At 28.4% G+C, this 18552-nt stretch overlaps 2 protein-coding genes across 5 annotated transcripts; one reads left to right on the top strand and one right to left on the bottom strand.

Moving 5' to 3' along the window:
* The first annotated feature begins 2761 nt into the window (after positions 1-2761).
* Positions 2762-7658, top strand: LOC123264792. 2 transcript variants are annotated; one of them, XM_044728280.1, is made up of 4 exons: positions 2762-3164; positions 3233-3481; positions 3565-5808; positions 7577-7658. In XM_044728280.1, the coding sequence occupies exons 1-4, from the start codon at positions 3119-3121 to the stop codon at positions 7591-7593; spliced, it is 2556 nt and encodes an 851-aa protein (XP_044584215.1). In that variant the 5' UTR covers positions 2762-3118; the 3' UTR covers positions 7594-7658. The 2 variants fall into 2 exon arrangements, with proteins under 2 accessions (XP_044584215.1, XP_044584216.1); XM_044728281.1 differs by lacking the exon at positions 7577-7658 and having other exon boundaries at positions 3565-5588; positions 5665-5793.
* On the bottom strand, positions 7499-17506 carry LOC123264806 (protein yellow-like). 3 transcript variants are annotated; one of them, XM_044728301.1, is made up of 5 exons: positions 17052-17506; positions 13342-13490; positions 11614-11808; positions 10926-11175; positions 7499-8488 (listed from the first exon to the last, which is right to left on the bottom strand). In XM_044728301.1, exons 1-5 carry the CDS (start codon positions 17203-17205, stop codon positions 7548-7550), a joined length of 1689 nt encoding a protein of 562 aa, XP_044584236.1. In that variant the 5' UTR covers positions 17206-17506; the 3' UTR covers positions 7499-7547. The 3 variants fall into 3 exon arrangements, with proteins under 3 accessions (XP_044584236.1, XP_044584239.1, XP_044584237.1); XM_044728304.1 differs by lacking the exon at positions 17052-17506 and adding an exon at positions 13577-13681; XM_044728302.1 differs by lacking the exon at positions 17052-17506 and adding an exon at positions 13574-13680.
* Positions 17507-18552: the final 1046 nt, after the last annotated feature.

The following is an 18552-nucleotide window of genomic DNA, read 5'->3' on the forward strand; positions in this document are numbered from 1 at the left end:
TACTATTTAACTACTGTACTTTAAGTAAACTTACATCGTTTAGGATTAATTTCATTTTTAGGCCGAATAATTTATTAATTTCTTCATCGGAATACGCGATTCAAGATCTTGTCTTAAACACGATTGCTTTCTGACTAATCTTAACAATGAGAATATACAATACTTTTCATTTTATTATTCTTCTTTTCAATTATATTATCCTTGATTATATATTATTATAATAAACAATTTAAATAAATTGAAACAATCATAACTTTATAAATTATATTAAATAAAAATATCTTTTTTCTTGAAGAAGAAATCATCAAGTGGTTTTTAAATTGAAATTTTCTGATGGATAGTATAAACTTATTAGGTTTCAAAAAATTTTGTATAAAATAATGTGAATTTTTTTTCTGCAATTATCTATACAATTGAAGATAATAAATAATAATGAATAATTTGGTGAACTATAATAGAGCTTAAAAATCTGTAATAGCTCTTGAGTTGTTGACCAACGTGAGAATAAACGAAAAATTAAATTACAGAAGATAATTATTTAGATTTGTCATTGTTACTGCCCGTGGCCGTGAAAATATTAGACTGATAATAAAATTTTATCACTTAATGAGATGTAGGGATGACTAATGCTAAGTACAGTGTTGAAGTGACACTATAATAATAGTACTTTTGAAGATTAAAGATAATTTTTTAATTTTAAATTTTTTTAGTGGAAAGTTAAAAATTCAAATTTTTTAAATATGATAAACATATAAACTCCAAAAATGCCTTAATAGAGATGTCCAATAGAAATATTTCTTAATTGGATAATATTAAAGCAATATCACAAAAAAGAAATATCACTAAAGGCCAACCACCCGGTCGGCATTTATGTTTCTTAAAACTAACCTTAAATTGTTATACCCTCCACCATAATATTTAATGACTATAATTAAGACCTTAAACTAAACATAAAAATAATTGAATAAAAAATAATCTGAAAAAAATAATGAAGACAAAATTATATTAATAACTATATATAATTAAGACCTTTAACTTAACATAAAAAAAATTAAATGAAAAATAACCTGAAAAAAAATGACGAAGACAAAATTATATTAATTAAATTAAAACTAAAACTTAAAAAAAAACCTGAAAAAAAATTTTAATAAATTTATCTACTACCCTTTCGTTTTTTTAAAGCTGGCTGAATGACGTCGATGACCTTCACTGTCCGCTTCTCAGGCTTGATCTCCTTTGAGCGAGCTTTTAGATTCTCGAGAACTCCTTTAAGCTTTTCTTCCATCGGCTTTACATTGGGAGCAGTTTTCTCTTCTCTACTTTTCCTTTTTTTCTGGTTGGCTTGGGTATCGTCAATTTTGTTGCTTTCAAAAAACACTCCTCTATTAACATTTCGAAATGGCGATAGGGCGAGTGTTCCGTGGTAAAACACTAAAATTGTATTTTTGAGTTGCCCGGTCTACTCTCTCCGGTTGGTCCATGGTGTTTTCTTTTTCTTCATTGTTTTCGGGCTTCTCTTGTTCTTGCTGTTCTTCTTGTTCCTCTTTGTTTTCATCTTCTGTCGTCTTATTCTCTTCTATGAATAATTCTCGACGAAGAGGCTGGTTGAACCTCATGTAATCCTCCGGGAAGTACCTCAAAATGGTTTTCCCCGGAGTTGGAGGTTTTTTCTTGATGTCAATATTCTTATCCAAGCACGCGAGTGACTCCAAAATCTTGTCGTTGAAAGCTTTCATGTCAAAGTTCTCCATTTTTTTAAAAATAATTATTATTTAGAATATATTAAAAAAATAAATTAATTATATATTAACACGTGGTCAAGAATGAGGTTAGGAAAAACAAGGTTTTGGATCTTTATAACTAATTTACACAATTAACAAATAAACAAATTCACAATTTATTAATAATTTTTATTTATTGTTAAAAACAATTAAAAATGTGGTGTTGTGAAGAAACAGGTGAGGAAATATCGGTAAACTTTGCGAAGAAATGAATTAGCGTAGCAGACACGAGGTTCACTTGATGGCTGTTCAACTAGTTCTGACTATATCATACAGTCTATAGGCCTACAGAGGTTATACAGCGCTGCGCGTGACAGACTACGCAACTACGCTTTAAATTGACTATAGAATGTTCCCACGTGACATCTAAGAATAAGCTAGAAATTGGCCGCGTTCAAGTTTACTAAGTTCTTGGCAGATCTTAGCATATCTTGTAGCAACAACATAAAGTAACTATATTGTTTTTTAAAAAAATCTATAATAAAACAATGCAAGGTATATTTATTTAAGTGTGTCTAAATATTAATTTTTTGGTAGATAAAGTCAGCCCTACTCAGAACTTAGTAAACCTGAACGCAGCCATTATATAGTATATATGCTTAATTTTTTAATTTATCACGATTTAAACAATTAAAAATAATAATTCTACACTATTAATAATTATTAATGAGTAATTGGCTGCGTTCAGGTTTACTAAGTTCTGAGTAGGGCTGACTTTATCTACCAAAAAATTAATATTTAGACACACTTAAATAAATATACCTTGCATTGTTTTATTATAGATTTTTTTAAAAAACAATATAGTTACTTTATGTTGTTGCTACAAGATATGCTAAGATCTGCCAAGAACTTAGTAAACTTGAACGCGGCCATTTTATTTTATATCTGATAAATAAATATAATCATATATAAATAATTAACCGTCTCGAAAATTATGATAAGTATACCATGTGACACAAAATAAAGAATATATTAATCATGCTTGTTATTCCAATAAATACTTATAAAAATTGAAGATCGCGTTTGATTAAAATTTCAGTAACCTAAAAAACAACATGTGATTTTTAGTGTGACCAAAATTATAAAATTCATAAAACACTGGCGGCAAAAATAATATTTTTTGGTGTAATTTTTATTGTCAAACTTACCAATAAATTAACCGGTACTTCCCTCAAAACAGAGCTTCTGATCATGACAATGTTAGACGCCGTAAGAAATATTATTATATTAATACACTTCAAGTATAATTAATTAAATTTATAAAACAGATAACAAATTTGTGGGATTGGAGCCCGTTTGATTGGGGAAATCAAGTAGAAACCATTCGGAAGACCTCGATGTCTCAAAAAAAGTCTGGAAATTTTGAACAAAATATCAAATCAGGTTTTTGTTGATAAAAATTTTTTGGATTAGTTGTAAAAAAAATTATTTTAATCTTTAATTTTTTTTAGTATTGTCCTGGGTTGTTGTTTCAAGAGTTATGATCGCTCATATTTATATCTTCACACATGTCTTGAATCTTTGTTCCATATTGATGTGGTCTCAGAGAAGAATGTTATTGCCCTGGATGGTAATAAGCGCCTTCAAAAATTTTATCCTCGAGGTTATTGTTTTTATAGTTGTCGTACTGCTTTATATTGAAGGAAATATTTCCGATTATTTACTCGGTGGTATTGTTATCGAAAAATTGATATCAGTAGGTAATTACCAATATTGTCTTATTAAATTATCAAGTTAATTTATTCAAATTTTAACGAATTAAAACGGATCCAATTTGGTCTAGGTTTAGCAGCCCAAAATTGGTTTACAATAAACGCTTTCTACATGAGACTCAAGGAGCTAGATCAAAAGAAGCTAAGTAAAATGAGCCAGCGTAAGGCATCCACTTTCAACCTAATGATTGGAATGTCTATGAGACATTCCCTCACACTTAACGAACCTGACCAACACACTAAAAAGCGACACAGGTTCATCAGTGTTCCAAACCTTGGAAGCTTACCAGTAGATTCTCTTCGAGAATTCGGAGAGGAGACGAATAGTATCAGGATCTCCAAGTCTTTGAATACCATTTCGATGTTATCGATTCGGTATTTTGATCACAAAGACAATATCTTCAACGCTGATGGTTTTCGTCTTCCTATTGCTGAAAGAGTCATCATGATTCTTGGTGTTCCTTTCGATTACGTCGAAAAAGTGAGTTTTAATAGCTCAATTAGTCAAGCTAATACGTATCCGCCAATTACTATCCAAGAAGAAAGCAGCAGTCTTTCTTGTACCTGCCCTTCAGATGGTCAAAATTCTGATGAAAGTGATTCAAAAGAGTCTGAAAAAATTGAGTCTTTTGAAAATTATTCAAGTTGGACTGAGCAGTGGACTATGAAAAACTTTTTTGAGAACCAAAAATTTGATATTGATAAAGCTTCTTTGACGGGAAAATCTGTTCAGTATTCAGAAGCAAGTGAATTAGGTAGTGGTTTTTGTGAAGAAAGCTTCTGTAATTTAGAAACCAAAGCTTCTGAGGCGACTTATTTGATTCAGAACAACATCAGAGTCCAAGAAAATGCGCAAAACGTGTCAATAAAGCCAATTATCAGCGAAGTGGTTGAAGCTACTGAAGAAGATAAAACTATCTTTGAAACTTGGATCCGGGATTTGGTTTATGTTGGAATTCTCAAAAAAGAAGTCAGTTTGTTCGAAGATTCTGAGAGGAAATCTGTTTTGAAAGAAACTGGAGCGAATTCTAGAAGTTCGACAGTACAGAGGCAAACACAGACTGAAGTTCCAAAATGGGAGAATGTCAATCAAGTAAATTTTGTTACTGTTCAGAATTTGACGCTACCGCGAAGTCCTGTGAGTGGTTGGGATGAATATGGCGAAGGTTTGAAGTTAAAGAAGAGTTTTGAGAAAGCAAAGAAGGAAAACAAAGAACTTGAGGCTTTGAAGCTGTACAATGAAAAGACGCTTTGGAGGTACAAGAGGTTGATGGATTTGGAAAAGTTGAAGCCAGTTCCGCTGGACATGCTTTTAAAAGATGAAAAGAAGAATATAAAAGTACCAAATTTGAATATCAAGCTGTCGCATAGGAAAGATATGCAAAAAGGACGTGAATTAGATAAAATAAAAGCTGTAGAAAACATTCCCGCTTCATTTGCAAGTGAAAAGCTTTTACCTGAGAAGAAATTTGTTGATTTGAAGACTAGGATAGCTCAAATTGATTGGGCTTTTCCGAGATTAGAACAATTTTCAGCTCAGACGTTTAAGTACAAGCAAACTGTTTTTGATGTTATCGATGACCGAGATACTGCTACTTTATTGCAAAGTGCATTTTCTTTTGACAATCACGAATTTCGTGGATTTCCTTTGGGTCCAAGGGAATTTTACTCTGCTAGGAATGATTACATCCCGAATGTTTTTGAAGAAATAGTCAAAGCTGCGAGGAGCAGTGTCATAAGACATGACTGTCCTAATTACTCGACGCTGGAAATTGATTATGGAGATGACTATTTAAAGGATTTGGAAACTTTTGGGGGAAAGGAAGTTCTTAGGACTGAAATTTCGAAGACTGAAATAATTCGTAGCAGTAATGTGGATGTTGAATCGCAATTAAGAGATCTGCAAGTTACTTTGATAGAAGATTGGGTGAAGAAATTTTCAGAAATTGTTTCTTCAAATGGAAATCGAAGCTTAGAAGAATTGGCTCGTTTTCCTGGGTTTAGAGTTCTGAAGAAATTGATCAATGAAATTGATACATTGGCATCAAATTCTGTTGTGTCAGCAGAGTCTTCGGAATCGGTTAATTCTTTGGAGGTTGGTCTTTTGAATACAGAAGATTCAGGTATAAAAGAAAATTTTGGTAATGAAAATAATATAGAATTTATTAAAGGAAGTGAACCTGTTAATGAAGCGCATCTGAGTATTTTTGATGATGAGTGTAATTGGTCGGATGAATCAGCAACATTTTTGAATTTTGATCAGACCAGTGAAGTATCTTTGGGAAACGAGAGCAATATGTCAGAATTTTCAGCATGTTTGTAGATAAAATTCAAAATATTTTACTAATAAATAAAGAACGATTATTCTTCTTGGAACTAATTATTAAAAATATAAAAGCTTACCTGTATTTTGTTGTTAGCATCAAAACAATAAAATATTCAGAATTTCTATACAGAAAGAAAAATTTTTCGACTGGAGAACAAAATTTATGGCTCAAGAAAATTTTCGGGTGCCTGAAGGAAGAAGTTGTGTTGGCTGAAGTAAACATTTTTCGAGAAATTATATTCTTGGTGGAAGTAATTTTTTCTTAATTCAAATTATCATAAATGCTTGATACAATAAATTTTTATATTTGATCAAGATTTTTAGATACTTTAGGGAAGCAGCGCCACCTACTTCAGCTGAGAAAAAAATTTTCTCACCTTGAGAAAATTTTTCTCTTGAATATTTGATACCCATTTTATATTATTTTAGCGTGCAATTATACATATTGAATGAAAAAAAATGATTCAATATTATTTGATCTTCTTAATTGACATGTAAATCAATAAAAATATTAATGAAAATTTACTTCTATCTTTATATTTAATTTTTTTGAGCAAGAGAGAAATTTTCTCAAGACAAGAAAATTTACTTCTATCAAGAACTAAATTTTTTGGAGCAAGAGGCTGAATTTTCTCAAAACAACAAGATTTTCTTGGCTTAAATAAATTTTGCGTCATAAATTTCTCTGGTTAAATTATTGATTAAGGATAACTTAGACGATTTTATCTTTTTAATTGAAGCAATCTATGTTTTTATTATATCATTTGTGATGTAATTGTTTTGCTTGTTTATTAAGTAAATATTTAAAAGTAAAAAAATGTAAAGAATCTTTTTAGGCTGCACAGAAAGAAAAATTTCTTGAGTGGAGAACAAAATTCTTGGCTTAAGAAAATTTTCGGGTGCCTGAAGAAAGACCGAAATTGTGTTAGCCGAAGTAAAAATATTTATTGAAACTCTATTTTTGGTGGAAGTAATTTTTTCTTAATTCAAATTATCATAAATTCTTGATACAATAAATTTTTATATTTGATCAAAATTTTTAGATACTTTAGGGAAGCAGTGCCTTGAGAAAATTTTTCTCTTGAATATTTGATACCCATTTTATATTATTTTAGCGTGCAATTATACGTATTGAATGAAAATAAATGATTCAATATTATTTGATATTCCCAATTGACATGTTAATCAATAAAAATATTGATGAAAATTTACTTCTATCTTTATATTTAATTTTTAAGAGCAAGAGACAAATTTTCTCAAGACAAGAAAATTTACTTCTATCAAGAACTAAATTTTTTGGAGCAAGAGGCTGAATTTTCTCAAAACAACAAGATTTTCTTGGCTTAAATAAATTTTCTTGGATCAAGATAAGGTAAAAGCCCCAATATATGATCATGTACCAGTATATGATCACTCCATGTATTTGTATACCTATATTTGCGAATATAGATATGCAAATACATGGAGTGATCATATACTGGTACATGATCATATACTGGGGCTTTTACCTTACGTATTTTTTAAAGCAAGAGAATTAATTTTGTTAGAATTAGTGAAATTTCTTGTCAAAAAAAAATTTTTTTTACTCAAGAAATAATTAGGAAGAAAAATATTTTCTTGGCTCAAGTGAACCTTTTTTTCTGTGTAACATACAGAGAAAAGACAATCAAAAACAACTAAAAAGTTACAAATGATAACTATTTTATTGTAATAAATAAATCTTAAACACTAACAAGTATCTTCATAACTTATTTCAGTCTCTGAAACAACATAATTAGGATCACAAACAGTATCTCTGACAGCTTCATCAACATAAGCTCGGTATACCCTAAAATTAACGTCTTCTGGATTCCAAGGTCCGTACAAATACATCGGTAGCCTATTTGAGATAGTCCAGAAGCTTTGTCTCTCTTCATTGTCGACCCGTATGTCATTGGGAAACACAAGAGTCTCGTTACTTACTCCTACTAATCCAAAATTCCGAGGTAAGTATTCTTTACGTGTGTCCCAACACCACACCGAGTCCCTGGTGACCATGTTGAAGAACATAACACCGTTTCTGTCGATAGTAGATCCTGAAGAATGTCCAAAGTCTTTGGCTCTTCTCTCGCCAACTGGTGCGAAGCTTTCAGGATTTGATTCCGCTGTCTCCTGGTCTGTTAATATCGCGGTAGACACCGCGAATTCGTGGAAACTGGACATCGGATGAAAGTAGAGAATCTTGTCGTTGTTAACGTCAATGGGACTCAACGCGAGCCCCAGGATTCCGTCCATCCATTGGAAACGAATACCGTGTAATTCGTACTTGGATGCGAAGGGATTTGGGAAGAAGAAATGGTGTTGGATTCTGAAGGACGTGTCCTTTGATAAGTCGTAGACTATCATCGCGAAACGCCAGACATCTGCTAGGTAAGCTTTTGCTGAATTACAATCATTGTTTCGAATATCTACAACGATATTTGACCATAAAGAGTCTTCTTTTATTTGATCTTCTGGGATTTGATATCTCTTCAGCAGTCTGTCTGTTTTTAAGTCAAAGATGAAAATGGCTGGTGGGCAAATTCTTTTTAGTGATTCTGTTAAGTTTACCGATCCTGAATCTAAAACCCAGAGACGATCACACTGATCTACTTGGATCCGGAAAACCGATGTCATACCACCACAAGAACCTGTTGAGAAAAATATTTTTAAAATTAGCATTATTAGTCTTTTTTCTGGAGAAAAGCGTCAAGGATAATACAGGAGTGATTAATCCTAGGTCATTTTAAATTTAAAAGGTTTATAAATGAGACTTAGTCTCATTTACGACTGATTTCATTGATATTCTTGAAGATACTTCTATTTTTTTATTGTAATAATTAAAATAAAAGAGTTTTATGACAAAAAACTAAATCTTTTTAAATTATTTTGCATGTTTAAATGTCTTATTCTCATTTTAAGCGACTGACCGAAATTCGTAACTTCAAACTTCAGGATAAATATATTTTTTTCAAACTTCATCAAATATTGATTTTTTTCCTTAAAATATATTGTTTTACAAATAAAATAGCGTCGGTTTTTATTCAATATCGTAAAAATCAAAATTTCTGCGACTTTTTATAAAAAAAGTTCAATTTCGTAAGTTTTTTTTTGCTAAACGATTTTTCAGTATTTTTAAATTATTAGAAATTAAAAATAACTATTAAGATATTTAGAGGGAATTTTATAATAAAGTTTGGTGCCAATTATAACTCAATACATCACATAGGAAATGAATTAGAACTGTTTTGTTTACGACTGATTTCATTGATATTCTTGAAGATATTTCTATTTTTTTATTGTAATAATTATAATAAAAGAGTTTTATGACAAAAAACTAAATCTTTGTTAATTATTTTGCATGTTTAAATGTCTTATTCTCATTTCAAGCGACTGACCGAAATTCGTAACTTCAAACTTCAGGATAAATATATTTTTTTCAAACTTCATCAAATATTGATTTTTTTCCTTAAAATATATTGTTTTACAAATAAAATAGCGTCGGTTTTTATTCAATATCGTAAAAATCAAAATTTCTGCGACTTTTTTTATAAAAAAAGTTCAATTTCGTAAGTTTTTTTTTGCTAAACGATTTTTCAGTATTTTTAAATTATTAGAAATTAAAAATAACTATTAAGATATTTAGAGGGAATTTTATAATAAAGTTTGGTGCCAATTATAAGTCAATACATCACATAGGAAATGAATTAGAACTGTTTTGTTTACGACTGATTTCATTGATATTCTTGAAGATATTTCTATTTTTTTATTGTAATAATTATAATAAAAGAGTTTTATGACAAAAAACTAAATCTTTTTATATTATTTTGCATGTTTAAATGTCTTATTCTCATTTTAAGCGACTGACCGAAATTCGTAACTTCAAACTTCATAATAAATATATTTTTTTCAAACTTCATCAAATATTGATTTTTTCCCTTAAATTATATTGTTTTACAAATAAAATGGCATCGGTTTTTATTCAATATCGTAAAAATCAAAATTCCTGCGACTTTTTTTATAAAAAAAGTTCAATTTCGTAAGTTTTTTTTGCTAAACGATTTTTCAGTATTTTTAAATTATTAGAAATTAAAAATAACTATTAAGATATTTAGAGGGAATTTTATATTAAAGTTTGGTGCCAATTATAAGTCAATACATAACATAGAAAACGAATTAGAATTGTTTTGCTGAGTGGGGTCCACTGGACCCTGTGTGTCCTCAACGGGTTAAGATAAAAAATAGGTTGATTAGCTTCCCATTACAGATTTGGTAAACATTTACAAGTAGGGTTAACCATTTTTATTTTAATTTTTTTGAACGAAATTTCTATTTGATTTTTGTTTTTAGAATTAAATAAAAAAATGAACAATTAAAAAAAAAAAATTGATTGTCACAATTTTAACAAATTAAAAAAAAAAATTTATAAATTTTTTAGAAAATTGTGATATTCAACTCTTTCTTTTTAATTGTTCGTTTTTTTTGTACTTTTCAAAAAAAAAATATATCAAAAAAGATAAAATAGAAATTTTATCCAAAAACATGAGAGCTAAAATTTTTTTCAACTTTTGAAAGCAAAAAAACAATTAAAATCTTTATTTTTTTTTTGCACGACATTTTTCTATCATAAACGTGCCGTAAAAATAAGCAGAATAAAAAAAAATTTGAAAATGTTAATTTTTCACCTACTTATGGCCCAAAATGGAGTTGAGCCCACTTGTAAATAATTACCAGAGATTTTACTATCAATATAAGGACGAAGTGCCTAACGGCATGACTATAAACCAACATTTAAATTGAATTTTTTTTTTAAACGTATCCTTGTCAATCAATTTAATAAATTAACGATTCTAGTTTCCTAAAACAGCTTTATAATCCAACTTCAGCTTGAATAATATTCCGTAATTGCACTTGAGCATAACTAAACCGGTTTTAAAATTTTTAGCGTAGATAAATTAATTTTAAACGATTTAAATTCATCAATAATACAAGAAGAAATGATCATTTAAATATTTTAATTTATTGTTATTATAAATGATTCATTAATGTTATTATAAGTGATTCATTAAGGGGAAAGTTATAAATTACCTTGGTAATGCCATCCCCAACTAGGATAAGGTCGCAGTTTTGGACTTTTCTGAACAGTATACCGTGGAACAGTGGTGAGCGTCGCTGGAACTCCCGTTCGCCACTTTGGGAGTGTTATAAAGACTTTGTCTCGCCAAAATTCAAGACCCAAAGGTACATTATTCTCTGGAATGAATGATTTCTCCAAAATTGCTTGTTCGCGTGCTGCACTACTGGCAAATTCATAGTCTATAGTTTTCCAGGCGTAAATCTATAATGTCGGAAGTCGTTAAAAATAATATTTATGTTTTTTTATATTATTATTATTTAATTTATTCTTATCTATATAAAATTTATTCCTGCTTATATATTTAATTTAATCTGAATAAAAGTGAAAGATAGTTAGGCTTTGATACCGATTAAAATTTACAATTAAATTATGAAATTAATTAATATTCTTTGGAATAAATTAATGATAAACTTCGATTGTAATTCAGTTAAAATTTATAATAGTAGCACAAATAATTGCAGTTAATTTTTATGAAGAAAAAAAATCAAGTTTCTGTCACGTTCTGAAAGTTACAGGCGATTAGTAGATTAAATTACAGATAACTGTCGCCGTCAATTACTATAATTAGTATGAAAATTAATTTTTTTATGTCAATGATAATTTTAGTATAATATTTTATTAATAATTATATAATTTTACCAGTTCCATGGCAGCGCCGGGAGTTTCTTCTTCAGGAAAATTTTGAAAAGGTGGTTCAATATCTTTATTTGGTATATTTATATCATTGAGCCCAAAATTAGGCAGCCGATTTTCTATTGGTGCATTAAAATTTTCTATTAATCTTCCAAATCGCATAGAATTCAAAATATCGGCATTTAAGGAACTAGATTTAGCCTGTAAAAATTTTTTAAATTAGTTTAATCATTGTAAGTTTTGATATTTTGACAAATATTTTTAACTTCCCGCTAAGAAAATTGAAAATTTTTCACTAAAGGGAAGTTATTGATTTCGGTCCGGATTTCAAAAATCGAGTTTTTCATCGGATCTCCACGTTTTGAGGTCCCAGGAAGCCATTCTGACTATTTCCGTCTAGGTGTCCAGCCGTGTGTGTGTAAATAAATTTTTGTCGTCTGGTTTTTCAAAAACGAATCAACCGATTGAATTCAACGACACGTCATTCGAAAGGGTTTATTAAAACTTAGATCTGATTTGATTTGAGAGTTAATCCATCAAGCCATTTGAAAAAAAATTTTTTTTAAATCTAAAAAATAAATTTGAATTTTTATGTTTTTTTTAAATAACTTCAAAGGATCCGAAAAAATCATAATAAAACCATGTACATATTTTTTGTGTTTTAAAATCTGCGACGAATGCATTTTTAAAAATGAAAATCGAACGACGCATTCAAAAGTTATAGTTTAAAAATTCACAAAATTTTGTTTTTCGGTACTTTTTTTAAATATCTTCAAGATTTCTCAGCCGATCGATATAAACCTACATTGATAGAAGGATTTCTTAGCATTTAAGAAGATTTCTTTGTATTTAAGAACTCATTTCTTAAACATCATTTCTTAGTATTGATAATATTTTCTTTTTGTGTTTTAAAATCTACGTCGAATGCATTTTAAAAAATGGAAATCAAACGACGCATTCAAAATTTATAGTTGTGTAATAAACACATTTTGAGCTCGAAGAGCTCAAAAAATAAAAAACGACGCTTTGAGCTTGAAAAGCTCAAATATTAACAAAAAAAAAACACATTTTAAGGCGCTTTAAATTCAAACTTAGCGGAAAGTTTTAAGGTTGGCCTGCGCGGTTAGCCAATTTCAAGATTTTTTTTTTTTATTTCACACTGAAAAAAAAATACTTTTATTAAGAAAATTTTCTTGATACAAGAATTCATGTTCTTGAAAATTTTCAAGAATATACAGTAGCGCTCAAAAGTATTTTGTCAGATATATTTAATGGTTTAATTAAAAATAAATATGAAATACAATAATCATTTATTTATTTTTTTAACAGCTTTTGAATAATCTACAGAATAGTGTCAAAGTGATCCTTGTTTGTAACAAAAGAAAGTTTAATTTTTAAAATATTAGGAAAATGGTTACTCAAAAGTATTTTGACAATTGTTGAAAAAAACTAACGCACAATATTGTCAAAATACTTTTGAGCGCTACTGTATATTCTTAGCACAAGAATTTGTTAAATTGATTGAAATAATTTTTAATTTATTTAAATGAAGCTATTCTCTTGTTAATCTATTATCCAAAGATAAATATTGATGTTCTTCTCTTCAGAAATTAATAATTAATAATAATAGAATATTTGATCGTCATCGAATTTCTTGAACTAAGAAATTGTTAATTGAGTAAAAATATTTTTTTTTTCAGTGCAGGAAGAAGAAATTCAATAAACAAAACTTACTACTTTGTACAATGCATTTGGATTATCATCATTAAAAGAAATTGGCGATTCAAAATCTGGACCATAAAGATTTTGAGTATTTTGAGCATTGAATTCCTTGAGGCCCAAAAGCGTCATCGACATCAAAAGCGGCACAACATTGGTGATACCTATAATAAAATCACAATGAATAAAAACAAAAACTGTCCAAATAAATACTTGAACTTTCAATTTCTTCAATAACTTTCACTACCACGAATCATCTCTGGAGTTATGTCAACAATTATAAAGACCCAGAAGACAAAAGTTACTTAACAGAAAAACAACACACAACACGCGTAGTGAGCCGTCGAGATGGAACTGTAATTCTATTTAATTCGAATATCTGTTACGTCGATTTTATTGGATTTTGATTCGCCAGATAGAGTAAAAGTCTCCCCTCTCGCCTGTGCTATTTTCACGCTCAATGCAAGAAAAGTATCTCTTTCACATCACCGACTACTCATCTTCCTTTCATTGATGATAAGTTATTACACCGCTTCTGCTGATACCCAGTAATGTTAACTTGTATTTACTTTAACAAGAAATTCTAATGCGATTAAGTGAAATATTACTCTCTACTTATCGGTTCTTTATTTTATAGCATGGTTATATTCAATTCATTTCCCCGTATCTGCTTGAATTAACTTTTACTATTATCCTTTTAAAAATTTATTTGCGGAAAATTTTTTTTCATCGTTTCCGGGTTATAAATTTTATTAATGTTCTCATGTATCATTTTTAATTGATTTTATTAATTATCAATTCAAGTGAAGAATTAATTAATGTTAAAAAAATCAACACTCCGTGAAAAAAATTTAAAAATTTTATTTACTGAATAAAATAAAAAAAAATATTTTTTACGACTTTTATAATTTTACAATTTTTTAAAATTAATTTTTATTATATTAAATATTGATACATACAGTAAACATAAATTTTCTCTGAAGACTATACTTATCACCTTTACTTGTAATATCCTATCATCAGTGTCATGTAATAATCATTCTGTCCATCGTAAAGTCATATATATAATAACTACTGTGTAAAGATATATCCAATAAATATTGTTACAGTTTCTTTCATATTTATAACATTGTATTTTTAAAGTTCTTAAGTAATTACAATTTCATAAATTTTTGAAATAACTTCTTTTTATGTCGAGCTAATTTAGTTTAATGTTTTCTGTCTCGGGCAATTATGCATGAGTATGTACAGCCCCATTTATTTTTATGTTAATAGTTAATTATTTCTTAATTATTCTAAGTACTATATTTAAAAAAACTTTTTTTAAATAATTATTTGTTTCTAACTTGGAAGAATTGAAATGTTTAACATTCCGGTAACATAGTTTCTTCATAATTAAATTATCTTCTTTTATAGAAATATATTTTTTTAACTTAAGCTAATACTAGCAACCTTGCAGTCACTATGTGACTACCGTGACTTGTGAACTATAAATAAATAAAATTTTGCTTTATTAAATAATGACTTTTGTTAAGTTGTACTGTAGCTTTTTTAACTATTGACATTTTTAAAGATATAAGCTCATTCCGATGTTACATTCATCGAGAGCTTTCATTTGAGTACCCACATGCATTTTGATATATTTTTCATATATACATATATATAATATATATAAATATATGTAAAATTGATGTTGGTACTCAAATGAAAGATCTCGATGAGTGTAATGTCAGGGTGAGCTTATATCTTAAAAAATGTCAATAGTTCACAAGATATACTATTGCACTGTAATTTCTAATTAACTTGAATATTTTTTAAAGATACAGCAAACTCATCCCGATGTTAAGCATTCATCAAAGAGCTTTCATTTGAGTACCATATGCAGTTTTGATATATTTTTCATATATACATATATATCAGTATATATATATAAACGCCATAATATATGAAAAAATTGATGAATACTAAATGAAAATCTCGATCAGTCTTATCAGGGATGAGATGTATCTTAAAAATGGTTGGAGTCAGCTAAGATACATTTTTTAGGTGACATTTTTTAAGATACAAACTCATTTCGATTTTACACTCATCGAGACCATTCATTTAAGTATCCACATGGAATTTTTTATATATTTTATATATATAGTATTTGTGAAATATATAAATATATAAAATATATGAAGAATTGATGTAGGTACTCAAATGAAAGGTCTTAATGAGTGTAACATCGGGATGAGCTTATATCTTTAAAAATGTCAATAGTTCACAGGATACGAGGTCATATTTCTTAATTATGTTAAATTGAACTGTAATTTCTTAACTATTGACATTCTTAAAGATATAAGCTCATCCCGATGTTACACTTATTAAGAGCTTTCATTTGAGTACCCACATGCATTTTAATATATTTTTTATATATACATATATATCATATATAATATATAATATATATAAAATATATGAAAAATTGATGTGGGTACTCAAATGAAAGGTCTCGATGAGTGTAACATCAGGATGAGATTATATCTTTAAAAATGTTAGTAGTTCACATGATACAAGGTCATTTTTTAATTATTGACATTTTTTAAGATACAAACTCATTTCGATTTTACACTCATCGAGACCATTCATTTAAGTACCCACATGGAATTTTTTATATATTTTATATATATAGTATTTGTGAAATATATAAATATATAAAATATATGAAAAATTGATGTAGGTACTCAAATGAAAGGTCTTGATGAGTGTAACATCGGGATGAGCTTATATCTTCAAAAATGTCAATAGTTCACAAGATACAAGGTCATTTCTTAATTATTAACATTTTTAAAGATACAAACTCATTTCGATGTTACACTCATCGAGACCTTTCATTTAAATACCCACATGGAATTTTTTATATATTTTATATATATATGGTATTCGTGAAATATATAAATATATAAAATATATGAAAAATTGATGTGGGTACTCAAATGAAAGGTCTCGATGAGTGTACCATCTAAATGAGCTTATATCTTCAAAAATGTCAATAGTTCTCAAGGTACAAGGTCATTTCTTAATTATGTATCTAGAGATAAAGATTTTCCGAACGCAGCCTAAATACATCATAATAAATTGACTATCGGTGAGAATGATATGAAACCTTGTAAAAGCACAAGTTTAAGTCAAGACCTTTGCAATGACACTAAATTTAAGTAAAAAAACCGATTTTATCTTATGAATATCCTGGACACAAAATCTTTCTTATTCTCTTAATAATATAGATTATTATAAACTTCAAAGTAATGAGATATTTTTATTAAGTAAACTAGAAGTAATAAAATGTTATAATTTTTTCAATCATAAAAGTTGTCTCATAAATATACGTAATCTCCTATAGAATTACTTCAACAATCATAGACCATTATAATAGATTATAAAACGATTCCCGGTATTATTAAAAAAAATCAAACGCACAATTTATCTAAAAAAACCTATCCTGAAACTAGCCATTAACTTTCACTAAAATATATACAATTTAACAAAAAAAAAATCTCTAAAATAAACTACATCACAGCATATTTTAAAAAAGACATAATATCATTTGCATCGATTACCGCACTATATCGTGACTGATGTCAATTAATCATGGGTACTTAGTCACAAGACATCTTAATAATTTAATTGACAAAATTATCACAAATTACATTAACAACAATAACAATATTAAAAACACTTACGGATCTCATTATATCCATGAAAGTTGTACTGCGAAAACGGAGTTTTCTTCCAAGAAAAATCGTTGTAATCAAAAAAAGAGTCTCCCCAGTTTGGTAAAACATCACTTCTTTTACGCGCGCTTTCTTCTTCACTATCAAATTTTTTACGTTTCATTTTGTGTATTAGCAATCGGCTGCCATTTTATATTGAGTTAATTTAAACTTCCTTGTACTTGTAAAGAGATGTACATCCCGGTTCGTTCAAACAATGACTGACTCGACCCGATTTACAACACTTGCTTCTGTTTTAACTTAATTATTCCTTTTATCAGGAAAGTTAAAGTATTATAAGTTAACTTTTTCTGCAGACCGACAAATCTACAGGCCGTAACAATCACGCGCGATTATATTACGAGCAAAGTGAAGGAAAAAGCGGAAAGATAATGTGTGTTTTAATAGTTATTACCGTCATTTATCTTAATCATAATTATAAGTCATGCTTAACACTATTTTTTTTTAATTACTTATTAATTTTTGCCGTAACAATGTCGGGGTGTCAATAAATTAACATTTCTTCCCGACAAATCACCAAATTAATGTCACTACACGTTACGAAGTAAGGAGGCTAACTGGTCGCTGAAATTTCTCCGGGAAGAAATTTCTCTTGTTCGCACGGTATCAAGGTCAGCTTATGAATTTCCACGTATGAATTTTGTTTAATTTAAGAATTATAATATTTTATTTTTAAGGTAAGTCATTGTCGCACGCGATCAAGAGAGAGTTTACTTTTATTAAATTAATCACTGGCTATATTTAACTTCCTCTTCACTTGAATTTAATTAAATTAAATGAAAATGTTATGATGATTAAATAATAATGATAATGTAAGTGTAAAGTATTTGGTAAGTACTTATATGAATATGAAAAAAGTTTAAGTTCCATGGAACATGGAGTAGAGTAAAAGTTTATCATTGAGATTATGACAACCGAGCAGAAGTTTGATGACTACGGAAAAATATCTAAGGCTCAGTGAAAGTTTGACTTATTTATTATTTATTTAGATTATTTTTTAAACTGAGATCTGTAACGTAATGCAGAGACAGGACTGTGGAACTATGGGACCGTGATATTATGTAAATTACGAAACAGTGAAATTATACGGTTTGACAATACTTTTATTTTGTTTTACTCTTATCGCTTTGAAAGAATGAGCTATTGGTATGGGATTAATGTGCTGATAATTATTGAGTTGTAAACTGGTAGCTGACAAGTTAATTATCTTTAATAATGAGTGATGACAATAATTTTTTTTTAATGGTTGTAAATTATAGAGTGGTTTGATGAAAATTAATTTACTAGATATTTAATCATTTTTAGAATTTCTTTAATAAATAAATTATGGCAAAAACAAAATTTTTTAAAATTAAAAATTCAATTTTTTAAAAAGAATATTTTTGTATAAATTTATTGGTTAAAAAAAATTAAAAATTGTCAAGTGTCTGCTAATTTTAAAGTCATAGTA

This window comes from Cotesia glomerata, linkage group LG5, assembly GCF_020080835.1.
Source record: "Cotesia glomerata isolate CgM1 linkage group LG5, MPM_Cglom_v2.3, whole genome shotgun sequence".
NCBI lineage: Eukaryota > Metazoa > Arthropoda > Insecta > Hymenoptera > Braconidae > Cotesia > Cotesia glomerata.